Source organism: Poecilia mexicana, unplaced genomic scaffold (assembly GCF_051168715.1).
Source record: "Poecilia mexicana isolate PSO_F unplaced genomic scaffold, ASM5116871v1 scaffold_2, whole genome shotgun sequence".
In the NCBI taxonomy this organism is placed as follows: domain Eukaryota; kingdom Metazoa; phylum Chordata; class Actinopteri; order Cyprinodontiformes; family Poeciliidae; genus Poecilia; species Poecilia mexicana.
Window position 1 is genome coordinate 19630795 of NW_028263371.1, and position 21152 is coordinate 19651946.

Consider the following 21152-nt stretch of genomic DNA (forward strand, 5'->3'; position numbering starts at 1 on the left):
CGGAGCATCAGAGGCAGCCGTCGATACGCTCCACCCCTGCAGGACGGGACATGTGCCAGTGAGGCGGCATGAGAGCCGCTGCGGCGATCCGTCTAACCAACCGTGTCTGTGCGTTCAGCACACAGGACTCCCCCCCCCCCCCCCCTCTCCCCAAAAAACGTCTCACGTCTTAGTGGTTGCTAGAGCCCCGACTGCAGAAGTTGCAATTCTCCAAACAGCTTTAATTTTTATAGGATTGTGTGATTTAAAAAAAAAAGCAAACTTAGCGGAAACATTGTTTTTTTTTTTAATGGTTAAAATAATGCTACTAAGAAGAACTAAAATGCTACTTAAGTAGCATTTTTAGTAAGCAGCATTTAAGTAATTAAGTAGCATTTTAGGAAGAAAAAAAACATTTTTACTTCTAACTGAGCCATTCTGTCCACCATAAATGTTTACAACAAAATTCTCAAACGCAGATATTTTTATTTACCTTATGCCAGTTTGGTCAATCTCTATAAAAATACCAATGTTTGTTTGTTGATAAGTTCTGAATTATTTTAAATGTAAAATACTTGTGAGTTACACGTCTTCTTTGAGTCATCTGGTTCGTCTGTGTCAATGAGCTCCTTATGCAGCTACTATCAAACATGCAAAGCATTCAAGGACTGGGGCATTGCATCAGCTATGCAGGAGAAAACTGTAGGATAATGAAGTCATATTTTTACCTAGAAGGTGTCGCCAGGGTGGAGTTCCATCAAGTCCACCAGGACGTTAGCAGAAGCTCTTTGAGCATCTAAAGCAAAGGGTTTAATTCTATGCTATTCTATGTTTTTTGCAGAGGCAAAATGTGCTTATGAGAACCTGGAAGGTTTGACTTGGTTAGTTAAGTCAGAAACTGCAGCAAGTTTCCTCTTTGAATCTTACTTTCCAACAAATGCAGCTTGTGTGTGTAACCTCGGTAATTTTGATCGATCAGCATAAATCAGTTCTGCGTTGTGTGAATAAGGGCCAGGAGACAGGATGAGATGAAACGTCGTTTATCTGTGCGAAACAGAATATGGACTGATCAGGAATCAGGTTCATCACAGCGGGTTCAGCACCTTACGAGGGACAGCATTTCATGTTAGCAACAAGCTAACAGCATTTTACTGGAGCGTTAAACTCAGTGAACCTACCATCTCTCATGAACTGGAAACGAGATGTCTGTGTTCACTATATTTAACCCTGCCAACCACCAGGAGGGGGTGCTGTTTCACCCTTTACACATGAACCCAAACTGGAAAGTAATGACAAGTGGAATTCTATACAATATTAACTATGTTATATGTGCACCGATGCCTTGAGCAGCAAGGAGCTGTTGTGGTCCACTGTGAGATTTGTAGCATGACTGTGAGCACGATGGTGCACTAGTTTAACTCTAGAGAAAGTTGTATAATGAGGAAACTTTTTATATCTAAGAAAATGTTACATCAAATATCATATTATTTATCATATGTATCATTAATTGGTCCTGTTGGGTTCATCAGGTCCTGATCTAGAGCTGGAGCAGTTCGCAGCAGAGCGTGACGCAGGATCAGTGCCTCCAAATCCGAGGCCATGGTGTTGAGCCTAAAAAGCGTAGAGTGCCCTCTCCGGGTCAGAGGGGTCGTCCTGCCCCAAGCGGAGGAGCTTAAGTATCTCGAGATCTTGTTCATGAAAAAGAGGGAAAAATGGAGCGGGAGATCGACAGGCAGACTGGTGCAGAATCTGCAGTGAAGCGGGCGCTGAACCGGTCTGTCCTAGTGAAAAGAGAGCTGAGTAAAAAACTGAAGCTCTCAATTTACCAGATGATCTACGTTCCTACCCTCACCTATGGTGATGAGCTTTGGGTCAAGACCGAAAGAACGAGGTCATGGATAGAAATGACCTAAATGGGTTTTCTCCACAGGGTGTCTGGGCGTACAGATAGGGTGAGAAGCCCTCAGAGTAGAGCAGCCGCTGCTCCTCCACGTCGAGAGGAGCCAGTTGAGGTGGCTCTGGCATTTAGTAGTATACTCATAGTCCCACCAGGACACACTGGTGGGACTATGTTTCTCAGCTGACTCCTGGAGGAGCTGGCTTAAGTGGCTGGGGAGAGGGAAGTCTAGGCCTCTTTACTCAGGCTGCTGCCCTCATGACCCGCCTCCAGATAAGCAGAAGAAGATGGATGGATAGATATATTATATATATCAAATAAAAGCAAAATCTAGCAAGGACTGGCTCCGAATTACAGGTTAAGTTTCTCCAGGACCTTCATGATGTGGGTTGTCAGGGCAACAGGTTTATAGCCATTGATGACTGATGGCTGAGTTTTCTTATGTACTGGAACCAGGCAGGATGTCTTCCACAACAACGAAACGTTTTCTTAGTGGAAAGGGTCTTGCAGATTTCCACAGAGCTGCTTTGCAGTTTCAGGCCCTCAAAATTTTAGGGCTGACACCATCTGGACCTGCAGCCGTGTTCCGGTTCAGTCTCTCCAGCTGCCTCTTCACCTGACGTCTAGGTACAGAAAAGTGGGAGGGGGAGACAAAGAAAGCAGCAGCATCTCCTGATTTGGTTGAAGACAAACCTGTGGAAGCAGAAGAATCCATGACTGAGGTGGAAGATGGGACATTTGAGGTTAGACAGGAAATTTGTGAGTCAGTTGGGTTTGGGATGTCTGTATGGCTGGGGACAGAAGAGGATGATGAGCTTGTTCCTGAACTAAACCTGTCGAAGAATGGGTTCAGCTCATTTGACCTGTCCAGACGTCCATCTATCTGATCCTGATTTCTGAGATCTTCTTCATCCCTGACCACACATCTCTGATATTGTTCCTCTGCAGTTTATTCTCCAGCTTCTTCCTGTACTCCTCCTTGCTGTCTCCAATCTTGACTTTGAGCTGCTTCTGCATACTCCTCAATAACTCCCTGTCTTGTTCCCTGAAGGCTCTTTTTTCTTGTGTAAAAGTTCCTATAGTTCACTGGTGATCCAGGTTTGGTTATTAGGGAAGCATCTGACTGTTCTGGATGCTGCTGTTGACACACGAGTCTATGCAGTCAGTCATACACTCAGTCCTGGTGTGACTGAGTGTGGCTGGCAAAGTTCAGTCAGTTACTTCAAAACCAACCCTGAAGGGCTTCTTCTGCTTCTCGTGACCACTTTCCAAGAGGTTCATATTCATCCAAGAGAAAAACAAGACTGTGATCTGATTTCTGTTGAGGATACAGGGCTGATGAATACAATCTACCAAACATTTATTATAGTGAAATAAAGATATCTTTGGAGGTCAACACTTACAGCAACACACCATGTAGTGCAGCACAGTGGGCTGTTATGGCCCAACTCAGAAGTCTGCAACAACAACATGGGGGGACACGATACCAGAAATCACTTTAAGTCCTTTAAAGGCATTTATTGTTAAAATGAAGTTTAGGGGTACTGGCATACTGCCCTGGACCGGCCTGTGCACCCATGGGTCTGGTCATCGTCAGGTCCAGGTCTTGTTCAGACATGTAATGACGATGTCATGACAGTCTAATTCACAACCCGTCAAGTAAAGTGTTTATCTTCAGACCATCATCCCAGTCCACACCAGAGAGAAGAATCAGAACCAAACCCAGGAAGACAAAGCAGCGGTTCTGGTGAATCAGGTCCATATTGTACTGGATCCAACATGGAGACCAGCTTCACTCTTTCTGGGAGAAAATATGAACAAAACCATCAGGAGGAAAATGCAAAGCTTCATCGCCAGTTACCAGAACCGGTAGCTGCTGCTGGTTCTGGAGGATGAACCAGTTAGGTCCAGTCATGAAGACGAGGATCAGAGGAAAACAAATTCTGTCTCAGGTTCTGTTTGACATGAAATCAGTTTGCTGAACATTTGAATGTTTTTCTGCTCGGTTTGAGGAGCAGAGAGTCGGGCTGGGAGACGAGACGAAGATCCAGGAATTCAGCCAGAAGATGGAAGATCAGGATCTGAAGGAGGACAGAGCAGAACCTGCTGGACCCATTAGTCCGTCTGTGAGGAGAGACCGGTCCAGACCAGAACCTCCAGACTTCAGTACTGAACCTGTACCCTCAGACTGAAAGTCAGAAACCAGTTTCTATCTGATTCATGTGGATCTATAGAGATAAAATATAGATGATATTAACTGGTTGATCTTCAGTGTTTGATCAAAAGTAACTTAATTTTCTTCCATATTAATTTAAAGTTAAACATGAAGGATGTTGGTCAGTAAACCAGTTTGAATGAAAAATGATGAAAATGTTGCATGAAAAAAACCACCAACAATGTGAGGAGCAACGACTCAGATTGTCTCTGAACTGGATGTTGCAGCAACTAGTTGACTCTTTACTCTGTAGTAACTTTTCCATCACTAGTCTCTCGTCTCAATCATGTCACTAAACTGATTTTTACAAGAAGATCTGCTCTGATTTTGGACCGGGACCAACTGGCGGGTTACTGCCACCAACTGGAGGTTCAGCACAGACCCATCTCCATCTGGATCATTAAAAAAGATTTAGTTCATTGACATCATGGCTCAAATAATTTAGCTTTTCTAAAAAAATAAAAATAATAAAACTTTTGACTTGAATGTTTAGTGGAAGGAAAAACTGAATAAGCAAAAAGAACTTAAGTACTGCACATTCTTTTTTCTCTCTTTATTTTGGTTTAGGGTTTCACAAGCAGTTGGCCATAATTATTAGGACTAAGGCTTTTAAAATATGAGTGTGTGATGAATTTCTGAGTTTCTTTCTGAATTGAAATAGTGAAATAAAATTGAAATAATTTTCTATTTTGTTGAAACCCAGCTGAGTATTCAGTCACAGAGAAACTGAATACTCAGTCACAGAGCGACTGTTAGACTGCAAGATGAAACCTTTCCTATTATCATGAAGTTTGTTTTCTGGAGGCTGCAGAGCCGACAGGCTGGAAAACCATCAGCTGTCAGGTTCAACCTGAACAATCTGTCCTGATCTGAACCAGAACCAGAACCAATAGAGAGCAAGTCATTCTCTAAAATGTCACATTTTAAGATTTATCAGAAGCAGTTTGTTAGAAAATGCAGCAAAGACATTTCTACATTTAATTAAAATATTGTAGAGTTCAATGTGAGGCCGTCTGTGTGACATCAGAACCTCGACCCAAACTGAAGAACAAGGAAACATTCCTGCACAGCAGAGACAGAAACTCAAACATCTCACAGTAAACGGCAAGTTAAAACCTGTTTGTAACTCAGCAGGTTTTAAACTTTTTCATTGAAACGTTTGAGACAAACCAGTTAAACAACTTAAAGCCTCCAGGCTAAAAGAGGCCGAAGCTTAAAGAACATTTTGTTCAGAATGAAAGAGGTTCAGGTGAGAATCAAAGTTTCCTTCACATCAACATTAAACAAGATTAAATAAATTAATAAAATCTGTATTTGATAATATTAACATATCAGATGGTCGTGTCAACATGTGGAGAAACTTCAACATTTCAAGGTTCTTGGTTCTTTGGCTCAGATTAGAACAAGCAGAAACTATTATTAGCTTTATTGCTCTTGTGTTTATGTGCAGAAAGTTGTTGATAAAGTTCTTTATAGATAAAACTGAAAATCTTCATTAAATAAATAAAATATTGATTAAAATACTATATATATTTTAAACATAAAGAACCCTTTAAACTGAAATGTGAATTTGTTGTTCAACATCTATTTCCTGGTATCAATGATCAGACAGGATTCCTGTCATTTCAACAGGTGAACACACCTCTCCTGTCAGAGGGGGAGGAGCGTCAGGTGGGTCTGGTTCAGGTTCTGGAGAATCAGGTCCAGTTCTCCCGTTGGCTCTGACTTGGTTTGAGTGAACAGAAGGAGAAGCAAAGATCTGACGAGGTGAGTTTTAACTCCACTTTCTATTGGTTTCCAGTCCTGACTGGGTTTTCTCTCTTTTTGAGCTGCTGGTGCAGCACCTGATTTCAGTCAGAAACTCTGATTTTCTCTGAGTTTTCATCTGTAACCCAGACAACCAGCTGAGTTTGCTTCCAGTTTCATAGTGGATTCAAAGTGGTACCAGTAGGTTCTGAGTGTTTGTGGCCCAGCTGAGATATCTGGGTTCTGGTTGGTGGATGGAAAATATTTTAATATGAAGTCAATAATTTATTGATCAGAGAGGATTTCTCTGGGCTTTTATCGGTAGAAAATCCAGATGGAATCAGTCTGTGGTGACAGAGGACAGCTGATCACATATTAATCAATTATTGATCAATATTAATCAGGTAAATATGTTTCATTAAGTATTTAACAAACAAATGACTTCTAATGCGATAATTATGTGAAATTAAATGAATTGTCTAATTTAAAAAAATAGTCTGGTGCTGTTTGGCATCTTGCTTTGAGCTCAGAGTCTGAGAGGCTTTTCCTCTATCAAACTATTTTTCTGCCTCTTATTTAGTGGAAACATTGATGTTGATGAGACTTAAATAATAACCTTTTTCAACCTTTAGCTCCACTGTTGAAAATGAGGAGCTAACATTCACAAATGACATTGAAATAAATTCCAGTCCAACATCTGGTTTGAGGTGATTCCTCTAGAACAGGGGTGTCAAACTCAATTTCACCGAGGGCCACTTCAGCATATTGGCCCCCCTCAACGGGCCACATTGACGGTACAAATCAGGAGTGCATCCCTGCTAAAACACCCCAGACAAAAGGTTGACTTCCCTCATTCAGTTCTGCAGAGGCTTATAATGAGTCAATGGTCCAGGTGTGTTAGAGAAGGAACGCATCTAAAGTTGCAGATGGTAGCTCTGGAAAACTAGACTTGGGCACCTCTAGCATAAATGTATGAAAATACAATGTTAAAAATAAATTAAACACCTCATATTGTTAAATAACTGATTTTATGTATTGAAGTTTTAAATATTACATTTGAGTTTCCATGGATGTAAAATTACTGCTCAGTTTAAAAATTGCAATATTTAAATCAGTGTTTAAAGGTACGCAAACAAATAATAAAAACAAGTCACATGGGCAGACATGATAGACTTTACGCAAAGATTTAGTCTCAGAGGCAACTGAAATCCTCATGGTCTCTGAACTAAATGTGTCTTTCTGACCGGGAGCTGACAGCGTGTTGAAGAGTTATGGACCGGACGCTTTGGAGCGTCTGGTTAGGAAGCGCATTACAAACCTTTGGTTGAAATGTAGTTTGTAGTCAATTCATGCTCAAAACCTATTTCAATCATCGGCCTATAAAATGCTGGGGGGCCACATGTGGCCGGCGGGCCTTGAGTTTGACACATGTGCATTACGCCATAGAACTGCCAATTGGTAATTGAAGTAAAGTAGCTTCGATTTCAAAGAAGCCGACATTGAAGTCGATTGGCAAGTGAACCATCACAAAAGAGGAAGGCTCCTGTTGTCTCACTGCACCCCAAGAGATGCATAACCTACAAAAAATGTTTCTGTCCAGAGACCTTTTGCATGTAAAGCAAATGTGATAACCACTACAGTAACTGAACTTATCTGCTTTGTTTCAGTTTGAGGTTCCAAAGTTGATGATGTGAGATGCAACACGAAAATTTCAACTGAGGTTTACACTCAGATGCCTGGATTCAGAGTACAGACCATGACACCACAGAACCCTTGCTGACCTTTAGTAAACACCTGTGATGAATAGAAAATACTAAATCTCTGTCTGTCTGGTTTCGAACCAGAGACCTTTCGCATGTAAAGCAAACATGATATCCACAACACTGCAGAAACACATGCTGTTTCCACTGGACCTGGTAGATGATCCACATTTTGTTAGAGACTAATGTCAACAACGGGCATGGAACAATGTCAAATACTTATACCACAGATCCTCTAAGAGAGCACAGTAACTTGGTGAACAAACTGCCAGACTTATACTTGTGTCCAATTTCACATTACAGTCCATAAACTAAGCCTGGGATCAAAAAATTGTATTGAAGATGTCATTAGCAGAGACAAATGGTTCTACAGAGACTTGCCTAAATGGCTAAAAAATAAAATCAATACTTACAAATAAAAGATGGTTCAAAAATAAAATTAACACATTAAAATAAAATAAAAAATATCTGAAATACAATCACTTGAAAATTAAAAATGGTTAAAAAAATAATATCAACACTTCAAAATAAATAATGGTTCAAAAATACAATCAACACTTCAAAATACAAAATCTCTGGAAAATAAAATATTATGTATGTTATTTTGAAAAACATTGGAATATAAGCACTTTTATCAAATCTTCATTGTGGTAAGATCATGTAAGTTCTTCTTGAATCCATGGAAACTCATCAGTTTGTAAGGTAGGATAGCTCAGCAGGTTAGAGCAAAGTGCTGATAATGCTGAGGTCATCAGTTCAAACCAGGTATGGGGCAATTCATGTGTAAGGTCTTTCAGACAATCAACACTTCAAAATAAATAAGGGCTCAAAAATAAAATTAACACTTTACAATAAATAAGGGTTCAAAAATAAAATCAACAGCTCAATATTAAAAATGGTTCAAAAATAAAATCAACACTTTACAATAAAAAATGGTTCTAAAATAAAATTTTACTGTTTCTGTCTGTTCAGTCCATAAACTAAGCCTGGGATCAAAATGAAGAAGCCTGGGATGTATTGAAGATGTCATTAACAGAGACAAATGGTTCTATAGAGACTTGGCTAAATGGCTAAAAAATAAAATCAATACTTACAAATAAAAAATGGTTAGGAAGCGCATTACAAACCTTTGGTTGAAACGGCGCGTTAAATTCAAGTCTCCATTACAGACCAGAGAAAACTAAAGAGAATGCAATGTTGTGTTAATCCATTTGAGGAGACGGTAGTTTATCTGGAGGAAAGAAATGACGATGCAAAAGTTAATTAGACTGTAACATGCACAGTCCGCAGCTCAACCACTGTGGACGCTGCAAAGACTTAGAAACCGCTGGGAGAAACTCATCCAGCGGATTTAACAAATGGAGCCTTCTTGGTGCACGTTACCCAGGAGAGCGGCGCTCTGGAGGAGCTGCAGACGTAACATCTGTCCGTTTCGGAGAAGCGAAACCACGCTAAATAAATAAATAAATAAATAAATAAATAAATAAATAAATAAATAAATAAATAAATAAATAATCCTGGTAAAAGCGCACACCGGACCGCGCAGGGTAAAACACACAGAGTTCAGTTGATTTGTTTGGATCAGACAGATCCAACTAACTGATGAATTAGCGCAGATTTTTCTGCAGATGGGAACCAGGAGGAAGTGCGTTCAAACCCCAGGGGGTGAAGTGATGCTAATTTAAGTAAATTTGCTTAATTCAATTTATTAAAAGTTATTGGAGCCTCAGTCAGTGGTTTTTGTCACTACGGAGAAAAATATAGATACATTTATCTGCTTAATTTGTGATGGGATCTGGATTCACGGTGAATATTAACTAAACCGCATAAAATGCGACTAAATAGCCGATGTTAATATGATTGTAATTTCTCAGATAAAAATAGTACATTACCAACTTTTTTTATGTTATCGGTCAAGATAACGGATAACAAAAAAAAGTCTTGCGCCACCTGCCGCCCTGACACCAACTCACACATCTTCATTCACAGTCTTACTTGTAAATCGATTTTTCTTTTCTTGGACGTTTTGATGTTAGCTTGTCGTTGTCAGTTTTATTCGCTGGAAAAATCAATAAGCAGCTTGAGGTGACTCTGCTGTTCTCTAGTGGCGAGAAGCCGTAATGTTGGCTAGTAACAATCGGAATGCATTATGGGAGATGTAGTTTGTAGTCAATTCGTGCTCAAAACCTATTTTAAGTCAATCATCGGCCTATAAAATGCTGGGGGGGGGCACATAAAATGGCATGGGGGGCCACATGTGGCCCGCGGGCCTTGAGTTTGACACATGTGGTTTGGATCGTTTTAAGGGTCGTTGCGTTCAGAATCAGCAGAAACGTCCGCTCCATAGCTCCCAGTAACAAACTCCCAGCCGAAACTGGAAGGGACCGATGAAAATCTGCCCACAGAAGAAAACACGCGGCCTGGAGCTGGAAGATGAAAATATCTATGAAAATATCTATTTCATAGATATTTATATGAAATACTAAATAATGTTGAGGTGAAACAATGAGACATTAATCAATGGTGAGAATTTTAATATTTCATAGAGAAATGTCACTTATTCAAAACTCCACTTCAGTCAGAGTTAGTTTACTTCCGCTTCAGTAACTTCTTTGAAACATGTATTTTCAGAAATACTTTTCTATACTTTGGTTTTACTTGAGTAATTTTACTATGACGTATTTCTACTCTTACTTGATTTTATTTGAGTTCTGACTCAATAAGCTTCATGTTTTTATTCTCCAGCTGTTTTACTAACAGGTTATGTGGACGAGTGTCTCCTGAGATTTTTCTCTCAAAGTCTCAGATTCATCAAGTTTCCTCAAAACATAAAATGATCAATTATTTTCCACTCTAGTCATTGATTCAGCAAATCATTAATCATTTCAACATTTGACTCTAACTTGATTTAGAAAATAAATATAAATTCAATAAATCATGAATATAAAATAATTAAAGTCAACATTTCAAACCTGTTTGTGTTTTTAGGTGAGTGGAGGAGCGCCACCTAGTGGCAGCAGGATCAGTGTGAGGACAGAGAGGACACAGTCCTTCCCTCTAAAATGTCTCTTAGTGGGGAACACCAGGACCACAGGTGAGGTCATGACCTTTACCTGTGCAGGAAAGGTCAAAGTTCAGCAGTGGAATCACCAAACCGTCTCCGTTCACAGGAAGCTATCAGAACCAGAACCAGAACCTGGACCTGGACCCAGCCGTGTTTCCTTCAGCAGTAACAACTCAAAGAGGTGAGCTGGATCTAAGTGTTTTATTTTTTAAATGTTCATGTGAGCCCAACAAATATTACCTTTACAAAGTCGCCTTTTATCACCTGAAGAAATATTTTCCTCTAAATTTGACGATTTTATACAAATATATTAATGTGATTATTGGAAAACAATCCAGTCCTGCTGCCAACAACCAGGAGGCTTTTTATCACCAATCCATTTCTAACATGACCTTTTTATTAATTTACAGGAGTCGTGCAGCTGAGCCCAGCTGTGTGTCATGGAAGAGCAACAGATCAAAGGACTTTATTATTAAGTTTAAATCAGACCAGCCTCCAGCAGCAGAGAGTCGGGTCCAAAGGTTCTGTTCAATGTTCTACTGACATTATCTTAAAATATACCAGTTCTGGTCACATTTGATTTTCTGTTTGTATTTTAAAAGTCATCATGATTGAATGTTTTTAGGGACTTTCTGGGTCTTTAGCAACGTTTGGGAGACATGAGGAACCTAGAAAACTCTGCAGCTGCAGAACAAGATGTGAAAGTTTATTAATAGGGAGAAAACATGTAATGATCTAAGAGCTGCATCAGCTGCTGCCATCTTAGATTTCAGCTCTGTGGAAACCACCTGTTGGAGCATTTTATGAATTTATCTAAAGAAATGCCGATACAATGTTGAGAATCTGTGGATAAACATTAGTGGAGCTCCAAGATTAAAACAGTTGATTCCTGTAATTCACTGATTATAGAGAAAAATATGAATTACATAATTGTTTCCTTTTAAATTGACTGATTTTATTAAAAATTAAATCTGCCAGGGTATGAATACTTTTGGGCTGAATTCTAAAATCAGAGCTAATTGAATTGTTTCTGCATAAAGAAGGTGGATGTTTTATTATGTTCTGGATATTTAAACCTGAACCAAACAGACTTTTGCTGCTGTCTTTCTCTCAGCGTTTCAGTCCCAATCATCAGAAAACAGATCCTAAAATATCTCAGTGTTCCTAGTTAAACACCGATGGAACCTGTGCTGCCGGTTTTAAGGTTTAGGAAACTAAAGAACTATGCAAAGCTGATTCAGCCTCCAATCTGCAGAGAAGCTTCATCTCAGTTTGTCTCTGTGTGGACAGACAGATTCTGGTTCATTTGTCCTGGTTCCTCCACAGAGTGGACCTGCAGAGCTCAGAGGTTCCCACTGATCCGTCTGTCCAGCTGGACTCCATATTTATGGTCTGTACATCGGTTCTGTTCAGTCTGTAGACCAGAGGACTGTCAGTCTGTCCAACATGGACCTGATGTTCAGATCTAGTCTGATATCTTCTCATTCTGTTCCAGCTGCTGGAGGAAAACATTGTCACATTCGTGAAGAATGAGCTGAAGAAGATCCAAAAGGTTCTGAGTCCAGATGACCCAGAAAGCTCAGAGGGTCAGAGTGAGGATGAGGAGGTGATGAGGGGTGAGGATGAAGAGCAGAGGAGCAGCAGAGAGGCGGTGATGAAGATCACCCTGAACTTCCTGAGGAAGATGAAGCAGGAGGAGCTGGCTGACCGTCTGCAGGGTAAGAGGATTTCTACAACAATTCTGCTGTTATGTTGAATAATTAAAACATGATTACATGAGAAAATGAATTCAACTGAAATCAAACTAGAGAAACGAACAAATACAGAAAATCTTCATCAAACAGTCACATGATCTCAATGACGTTCTGGATTCAGCAGCTTTTTTATTTAAACATCACCTGTGGTGACTGGTTGCTGCTCATGAAATATAAACTTTGGGAACTTTATATTTACCGTAAAATACTGTAAAAAACCAACATGGCAGCAATGCACAAGATAAAAACCCATTTTAGTTTTAATTCCTGCACCCAGTACATAAAAATGTTCCATTCAGCTGCAGATGAAGAACCTTCAGAAACACACAGACACCAAATTCACCCTGTGATGCAGCAGCGCCAACATTGAGGGCCAGTAAATGATAAACTGCTGCTGATCTGCATGACATGAACTCTCCGACTGTCTACCGTCCATCTAGAGCTGAACACATGGACCGACCCATCGGTGCTGCTGGACCATCACTGCTTTGTCAGTTTAATAGTTTTAAACTGACAAAGTGATTGACTGGGTGGAAGTGAACTCATCCAATAGTGATTAACTTTAATTAGAAAAACAAAAATGAAAAGATCACCACAGTCTGACACACAGGGAAAACCTGCAGCTGGACCAAAACTCACTGTGTTGAGATGTTTCTCAGAGTAAAAACAAATATCTAGTTATCTGCGGTTTCTGTCCAGGCGCATCTCATTCATGTGGCCCATCAGTCTGGGTTAGATTGGTGCTGTGTTTTGTGGATCAGGTGCAGTGAAAGTCTTGTGCGTATCCTCTGATAATATCCTGCTGAGCTGCAGGTCAAAAACTATGGAAAGGTTTTCCTGCAGATTGATATGAGGGGCGGGAGGCTCCTACTGTAGAAACCCTTTGAATGTTCAGCAGGATCAACCAGCTGTACAGTACAGCTCTATGAATTATTTTCTCATGTTTTACATGTTTCTGGTTTCTTCTGAATGAAATCCTCCTCATGGTTTGTAGTTGGAATGAACTCCTTTCTAGACATCTTGATGTATAAATAATAGATGTATTGTGAATATTAATTTGCTGAAGTGTTTCCTCCTATGTCTTTGTCTCTGTGTTCAGAGTTTGATGATCGATGTCAACGTGACCTTAAAGAGTCTCTAAAGAAAACGTTCCAAACTGTTCATGAAGGCATTGCGATACGCGGACAGAAAACGTTTCTGAACCAGATCTACACAGAGCTCTACATCTTGGAGGGAGGAAGTGGAGAGGTCAACCAGGAACATGAGGTCAGACAGATTGAAGCAGCATCCAGGAAACAAGGAACAACAATAAAACTAGAAGAAATCTTTAGACCTGGAAGAGATCAACCAATCAGAACAGTGATGACCATGGGAGTGGCTGGCATTGGGAAAACACTGTTAACACAGAAGTTCACTCTGGACTGGGCTGAAGGCAGAACCAACCAGAACATCCAGTTCATATTTCCATTCACCTTCAGAGAGCTGAATATGTTGAAAGAAGAAACCAGCTTGGTGGGACTGATTCATAAATTATTTACTGAAACCAAAGGAATCAGCAGCTTTGAACAGTTCCAGGTTCTGTTCATCTTTGATGGTCTGGATGAGAGTCGACTTCCTCTGGACTTCAAGAAGAATCCAGTCCTGACTGACCCTTCAGAGTCCATCTCACTGGATGCTCTGCTGACAAACCTCATCAGGGGGAAACTGCTTCCCTCTGCTCTCCTCTGGATAACCACACGACCTGCAGCAGCCAATCAGATCCCTGCTGAGTGCGTTAGCATGGTAACAGAGGTCAGAGGGTTCACTGACCTCCAGAAGGAGGAGTACTTCAGGAAGAGATTCAGAGATGATGAGGAGAAGGCCAGCAGGATCATCTCCCACATCAGGAAATCAAAAAGTCTCCACATCATGTGTCACATCCCAGTTTTCTGCTGGATCACTGCTAAAGTTCTGGAGGAAATGATGGAGACCAGAGAGGAAGAAGAGCTGCCCAAGACCCTGACTGAGATGTACATAGAGTTCCTGCTGGTTCAGCTCAAAATCAAGGAGGAAAAGTACAGAGGAAAACCTGAAGAAGATCCAGAGAACAGGAAGCTGATTGAGTCTCTAGGAAAACTAGCTCTAGATCAGCTGCTGGAGGGAAACCTGATCTTCTATGATGAAGATCTTGATAAATGCGGCATCAACATCAAAGATGCTGCGTTGTTCTCAGGAGTTTTCACTCAGATGTTTAAAGAGGAGACTGGGCTGGGCAACATCTCCGTCTACTCCTTTGTCCATCTGAGCATCCAGGAGTTTCTGGCTGCCGTCTACATGCTCCACTGCTTCACCAGCAGGAGGTCAGAGGTCATCAAGACGTTCCTGGGAAAAGAAGAGGAAGATGAGGACAGTGAGGAAGATGAGGACAGTGAGGAAGATGAGGACAGTGAGGAAGATGAGGACAGTGAGGTGACCAAGACGTTCCTGGGAGAAGAATACAATGAAACATCTCTAGATGAGTTCATGAAGAAAGTCATGAAGAAATCCCTCAGCAGTAAAAAAGGCCACCTGGACCTGTTTGTCCGCTTCCTTCATGGTCTCACTGTGGAGTCCAACCAGAGACTCTTAGAGGATCTGCTGGGTCAGACAGAGAACCGTCCAGAAACCATCCAGAGAATCATCACCAACCTGAAGGAGATGAACACTTATAGAATCTCTGCTGACAGAAGCATCAACATCTTCTACTGTCTGGTGGAGATGAACGACGTCTCATTTTATCAGGAGATCCAACGGCTGCTGGATACAGGGAAGGAGCTCTCAGTGACTGACTGTTCAGCTCTGGCCTTCATGCTGCAGATGTCAGAGGAGGTTCTGGATGAGTTGGACCTGGAGAAGTACAACACATCAGATGATGGACGACAGAGACTGGTTCCAGCTGTGAGGAACTGCAGAAAGGCTCGGTGAGTCCAGATGTTTTCATTGTGTGAATGCTGATTCAGCACTATTGTCCTCCTGTTTCTTCTTCTTTCTTCAAGTTGATTCTGGATGTTTTTGGCCTTTAACTACTTCCTTCATCCTCTGGATGGTTTCAGCCATTCAAACATCTAAACATTCAGTTCATCCAGGACAGCTGCAGCTTCTGGTTTTTACACATTTTGATCTTTTGAAAATATTTAACTTTTTATCAGTTTTTAGGTTGAAATGATTAGAAAACCCTGAACTCTAGAAAATGTCTATTTCCTCTCAGATCCAATCAGCCAGAGAGACTTTTTAAACTTTAAACTCTCTTCACTCGTTGAGCTGCTGCTCCATAATTCACCTTTTAGGATCTTTGACTGTTTTTTAAAATAATTGTTTTGGTTTGATGGAAAGTTGAACCATTAAAATAAACCGTTGCATTAATGATAAACTTTGTGAACAGTGTTGATCTTCTTCATCCCGTCATCATCCTCTCCTCTTCCTCCTCCACTAGTTTCCTCTGAGTTTGTAACTGAGACCAAAATGTGGTGATTGTTGTCTGGTTCCAGAAAAAGTCCTAGTTTCTGTCAGATCCTCCCAAAGCTCTGAGAACTCTGCTTCCAGAGCTGGAACCATTTTCCTCATCAACTCTTCATCTGCAGCCTTTGTTGAAGCTGTTAGCTGTCCTCCATGAAGACCTGCAGAGACATGAGCTTCAGCTCTTTAGACATCCCAGCCTCTTTAGTTCTGGAGAACTTTCACTGCTTCACCATGAAGATGCTGCTGGACCCAAACGCTCCGTCTCCTCCAGGGGTTTTGCTCTTCAGCTCTTTAGGAGTTTAGCAACAATTTCTTCTGACATCCAAACCTTTGTTCCTCTGAGACGATGGACAGACCACTGCAGAGACACGTGTCCCTCTTCCAACCAGTTTGTCCCAGTTCCTGTCAGACCAACAGAGGACGGTCCAGACCTGAAGGAGCAGCAGGACCGGTTCTGCTGCTGCTCTGCAGGACGACCAGAACAATCTGCAGCTTTTAGCTGAATCAGGTTGACGACTGTCCACTTTCTACTTTGTTACAGCATCAAATCCAGCAGTTGAACGGAGACACAACTGGGAGCATCATGTGTCTGGTCTGCTCCCAGTTTCCTCTGTGGCAGCATTTAATAATCTGCTGCTGGGAGCCATGTTTCTATAGAATATACTACTATTATTAATGATGATGAGGATTCTAGATGCTACAGCAGCAGATATGGGCTAAACAAACCCAGAGATGCCAGAGGTCCACAGCAGGCTGGACTTCCTGCTCTGCTCACTTCATTTATAACTCACTTCCTGCTTGGTGGAAGATCTCAAGGAGCCAAACGGTCTAGTCCAAGTCAGTGTGACTTGTCAGAGCTGTGAGCAGTTCCTCCTCCTCTCCATCATCTCCAGTAGTTTCCTTCATTCAGCTCAGTCAGCCTTTTCATCAGCTGCTGCAGCTCCTTTGAGGCTCTGATGCTGCAGAGAAACTGAACTTTCCTTCACAGATGATAGAAGATCTTCAACATCTGACTGAGCTGAAGGTCTGAGGACATGAAGCCTGGACCAGAACCAGAACCAGAACCTGGACTTTAGTCAGGAACTGCACAGACTCTCTGTCGGGTCAAACTCAGTAAACTGAAGATCAGATGTTGATCAGATGATGACATCATGATGACATCACTGTTATCATATTTTATCTGTTTATGATCCAGATTGATTTCATTAGAACTGAATTTATTTTTTCTCTCATCACAGACTTGGTGGCTGTGAACTAGAAAAGGCTGAATGTGAAGTTTTGGCTTCAGCTCTGAAGTCCAACCCAGATCTGACTGAACTGGAAATAAATCAGATCAACATAAATAAAGCTGGAGACTCTGATATGAAGAATCTGTCTGAGATCCTGGAGAGTTCAGTCAGTAAAGTGGAGATTCTGAGGTTTGTTTTCTCTATTTATACAATAAAATCATTAATTGATACTTTAATTCTTAGTTTAATTAATAATTTTATTGTAATATTTTAAAACAACCTGTTTAAATGTCAGAATAAAATGTCTAACACATTTTACCTTATAAATTATTTTCTTATTTCAGACTTTGAGATCATTGACCTTTGTTTTTCAGTTTTTAAAATGTTTCTGACTGATGAACAAAATGAGTAAAATAATTCAGATGAAGTTAATTAACGATGGAGATGTTTCAGTTTGGTTGGTAAAGATTCAGATTGTTTTATTTCTGATTCTCATCTTTACATCCAGAATGAAATGTTTTCCTCCAGTCGAGCCACAAACACTGACCAGTTCAAATCATCATTAATGAAACATCTAAGAAGTGACTGATTGTAGAAAAGCAAATCTAGATGAACTGAATGACAGTGAGGTTTGCAGCAGCAGCAGGTTCCTCACTTTGTCCTGAAGCTGTGGTTCTGTTGGGCCGGGTCAGAGAGGAACCGTCCTCTTCAGTCTGACAGCTGTCAGTCGGTTGGAGCCTCGTCTTTGTGATGAAGCTTCATCAGGTCACGTCTCCTTAGGAAATAATGGCCTCCATTGGCTTTCAGCAGCTTTAAGAAGAACCCAAGGCCATTCATGAATAAACTGAGTGGTTCTGATCCGGTTACCAAGTCGGGTCTCCAGCTGATGATCAGGAACCAGCAGAAATAGCTCACCTCATCCAGGCTGCTGCTCATAGAAAACTTTGAGTTTCTTTGTTGATCAAATGTTCTGGTTCTGCTGGTTTGGACTCTTTAAACCAGTTTGACTGGATCAGATGTTAGAATCAGTTCATCATGTTTCTTTTACATTCAGGGAAATTAATTTTCTACATTTTATTATTTATTTGTTCATATTTCAGTTTTAACTGCATCCTGTTGGCTTCAGCTCATCTTTTATTCTTTATTCAGATTGAGGGACTGCAGTTTGTCAGAGACCAGCTGGACGTCTCTGTTCTCAGCTCTGAAGTCCAACCCGACCCATCTGACAGAACTGGACCTGTATGACAACAACCTGGATGATTCTGGACTGAAGGAGCTCTGTGGTTTTCTACAGACTGAAGGCTGCAGACTGGAAACATTGTGGTTTGTAATTATATAATTATCAATATTTCAGTGAATAATTATCTATAATTGATCATTAATAAAAGTTCATATCTTCTGTTCTAATAAATATTTTCTGAGTTTGTTCCTGGATCCAGAGTTTAATTTAGTCCCTCTGTGTAACTGAGTTGGACCTGCTGACCTGAGGTCAGAACAGGACAGCATTCGGACCCCCAGTGTGTAGAAATCCCCCTCAGGTCAAGCAGGTCAAAGGTCATTCAACCCAGTCTAGAAAAGTGAATTCCTGGAATCTGACAGGAACAAATCAATAATCAATGATTGATGCTTCACCACTTTGATCAGAACCTGGAATGATTTTACTGACTAAAATCCTCCAACACAACATGACCCAGTACCAGGTTCTGGTTCTGGTTCTGAAGTCAGCAGGTCTTTATTGAAGCAGCAGCTTGTTGGCTTTAATATTCATGAGAATCTTTAACTGGTTCTGTTGGACTGGTTCACCTGTATCCTGTTGGCTTCAGCTCATCTTTTATTCTTTATTCAGGTTGCAGAGATGCAATTTGTCAAAGATCAGCTGTGATTTTCTGGCCTCAGCTCTGAAGTCCAACAGCCTCCATCTGACAGAACTGAACCTGGGATGGAACGACCTGGAGGATTCAGATGTTCAGCAGCTGAAGGATCTTGTAGATGATCTAAAGTAAGTAAATGTTTGTAGTGAGTCCAGCTGCTGTCAGCATATTGAACTAAACCCAGTTAGCATCAAAGCAAAGCTCCAGTGTTCCCAGTAAAGCTGCAGCTTCTCAGTGGGAGGAGAATGGTTCAGGCTTCCTGATTGGACACAGAGACAGCAATCAGCCAATCAGAGGAGCAGCAGCTTGCTGTGTTCCTGTGTTTGTGTTGGTGTGAAGATGAGTGTTGTTGCTGTGTCCATGTCTCCAGGACGTCCAGCTGGACTCCAGCGTCCAGCCGTCCAACATGTCTAGAGACAGTGGTCCTCATTCATCAAACTGTGGCAGCAGCAGATCTGATCTCAGATCTGCTTGTTCTCTCAGTTCAACAGGAAACAAGTGATCAGGTTCATCTTGGTCACAGCTCTGAGATCAGTCTGACTGCAGCCTGGAAACCATCTACTGGATGTGCTGCGTCACTGACTGCTGCTGGAGAGGCTGGAAACACTCACTGATCTGATCTCTCCTTCCTTCTTCTCTCTGCAGGTTCTGTTACTATGTGTTCAAGTAGAGAACGGTCTCTGTGTCCTGCTGATCCTCAGAGGTTGAAGCTGCAGCAGTTTGAGTCTAAACAGACTGACTGGATCATGATGATGACCTCTGACCTCCAAGGTTTTCCTCCTGTTTATTTTCTCATGTCTGTCATTTAGTGTCTGATGTTGTTTGTCTCTGTGGATCAATAAAGATCCGATTCAAACTGGGCTCCATTTAGAGGCTTCATGGAGTTTTGATCTGAACTGGATTCAACTGGAAAGTTGATCTTTTTTCTCTCTGATTCATTTTCATCCTGGAACCAGAAATGGTCTGAGATGGAAACATGGGAATCATTTCAGTTCAGCTTTGAATCATAAAGACACTTCAAACCTCTTTTCTCTGCTGCTTCATCTTCTGTTGACTGGAAAATGTTCCTCAAAGCTCCACAGATAAAAAGATGCTTTACTGGAAACTGCAGAGAAACTTCAGCTTCCATCACAGAAACCAGTTGAACCAGTTTAGAACTGGATGTCCCACAGAAACACTTAGAGCAGTTTTCAGGAACATCCAGCATTTATCTGATTAAAAAAAGGTTTTGTATATTTTAATGTTTTTATATTCATTATAAAATGTAAATAAAGAAGTTTTGCATCATCATTGATTCTCAGTCTGTTTTTTGTTTTTCCATTTTTACCTCCATGTTTCATGTTTTCAGTTTTCTAAAGAACTTTAGGACTCGATGTGTCACATCAGGCTCTTTACTGAGATTCACTGATTTATTCAGACCTCAGAGAATCACTGGGATAATGTGCTGATTGGTTCATGTTTGATTTTATATTTATTCTTATGTAATGTGGGTTCCTGAGTGTTTCATCACCAAATAAAGTTTTTAATAAATCTTTGTTTTTTCCATGCAGCTGACTCTGTACACATATAATAACTGAACCTTCATTTTAATGCTCCAGGCCATTTTGCTTCTTTTTAAGTTTTCACATTTAGTTTCAAAGCTTAAATTAGTAAAAGCAGAAACATCTCAAGTTGATTTCAGCTTTAAGCTGCTAATTAAGCCAGCAGTTTATTTTTACATTATTGAGACTGAAGGTGTTTTTAAAAAAAAACAGATGAGAAACATTTTGTTTCGATCAAAACTCGATTAATTAAATCAGCTATAGAATTAGAATAATAACTTGTATAAAACTGTCCTTTCTGTCTGGCTAATGGTGCAGCAGATCCTGCAGGGGGCGCTATGGGGCCTCAGTGTTCAGCTCGGTTCCGGTCACAGCTCCCAGATTCCTGAATCTTCTGGTTCCTTCCTGAAACGATTTCCTGCAATAAAATGTTGGCTGGAAATGAGCTGAAAACTGAGAAAAGACCTGAAAAATTCAAATCTGACCTCAGAGTTTCACAGCTTAGATCACCATGGAGACCAAGAGAGGAAAACATGGAAGTAGAGGTGTTTAATGTCACCTGGAAGGGGGCGGAGCCTCAGGAGAGTCAGGGTGCGGAGCCTCAGGAGAGTCAGGGGGC

General features: G+C 40.9%; 1 protein-coding gene across 2 annotated transcripts; it reads left to right on the forward strand.

Moving 5' to 3' along the window:
- Positions 1-5741: 5741 nt before the first annotated feature.
- On the forward strand, positions 5742-20522 carry LOC148160552 (NACHT, LRR and PYD domains-containing protein 3-like). 2 transcript variants are annotated; one of them, XM_088012574.1, is made up of 11 exons: positions 5742-5858; positions 10586-10691; positions 10768-10842; positions 11072-11182; positions 11988-12051; positions 12157-12379; positions 13515-15354; positions 17131-17310; positions 18271-18444; positions 18968-19120; positions 19638-20522. In XM_088012574.1, the coding sequence occupies exons 2-11, from the start codon at positions 10660-10662 to the stop codon at positions 19660-19662; spliced, it is 2877 nt and encodes a 958-aa protein (XP_087868700.1). In that variant the 5' UTR covers positions 5742-5858; positions 10586-10659; the 3' UTR covers positions 19663-20522. The 2 variants fall into 2 exon arrangements, with proteins under 2 accessions (XP_087868700.1, XP_087868705.1); XM_088012579.1 differs by lacking the exon at positions 5742-5858 and adding an exon at positions 10050-10120.
- Positions 20523-21152: the final 630 nt, after the last annotated feature.

Coding starts and splice junctions, on each gene's coding strand:
- LOC148160552 (XM_088012574.1), top strand. CDS start 10,660: ATGTCTCTTAGTGGGGAACACCAGGACCACAG. Junction 12,380..13,514: donor GCTGGCTGACCGTCTGCAGG/GTAAGAGGATTT, acceptor CTCTGTGTTCAG/AGTTTGATGATCGATGTCAA. Junction 18,445..18,967: donor TGCAGACTGGAAACATTGTG/GTTTGTAATTAT, acceptor TTCTTTATTCAG/GTTGCAGAGATGCAATTTGT.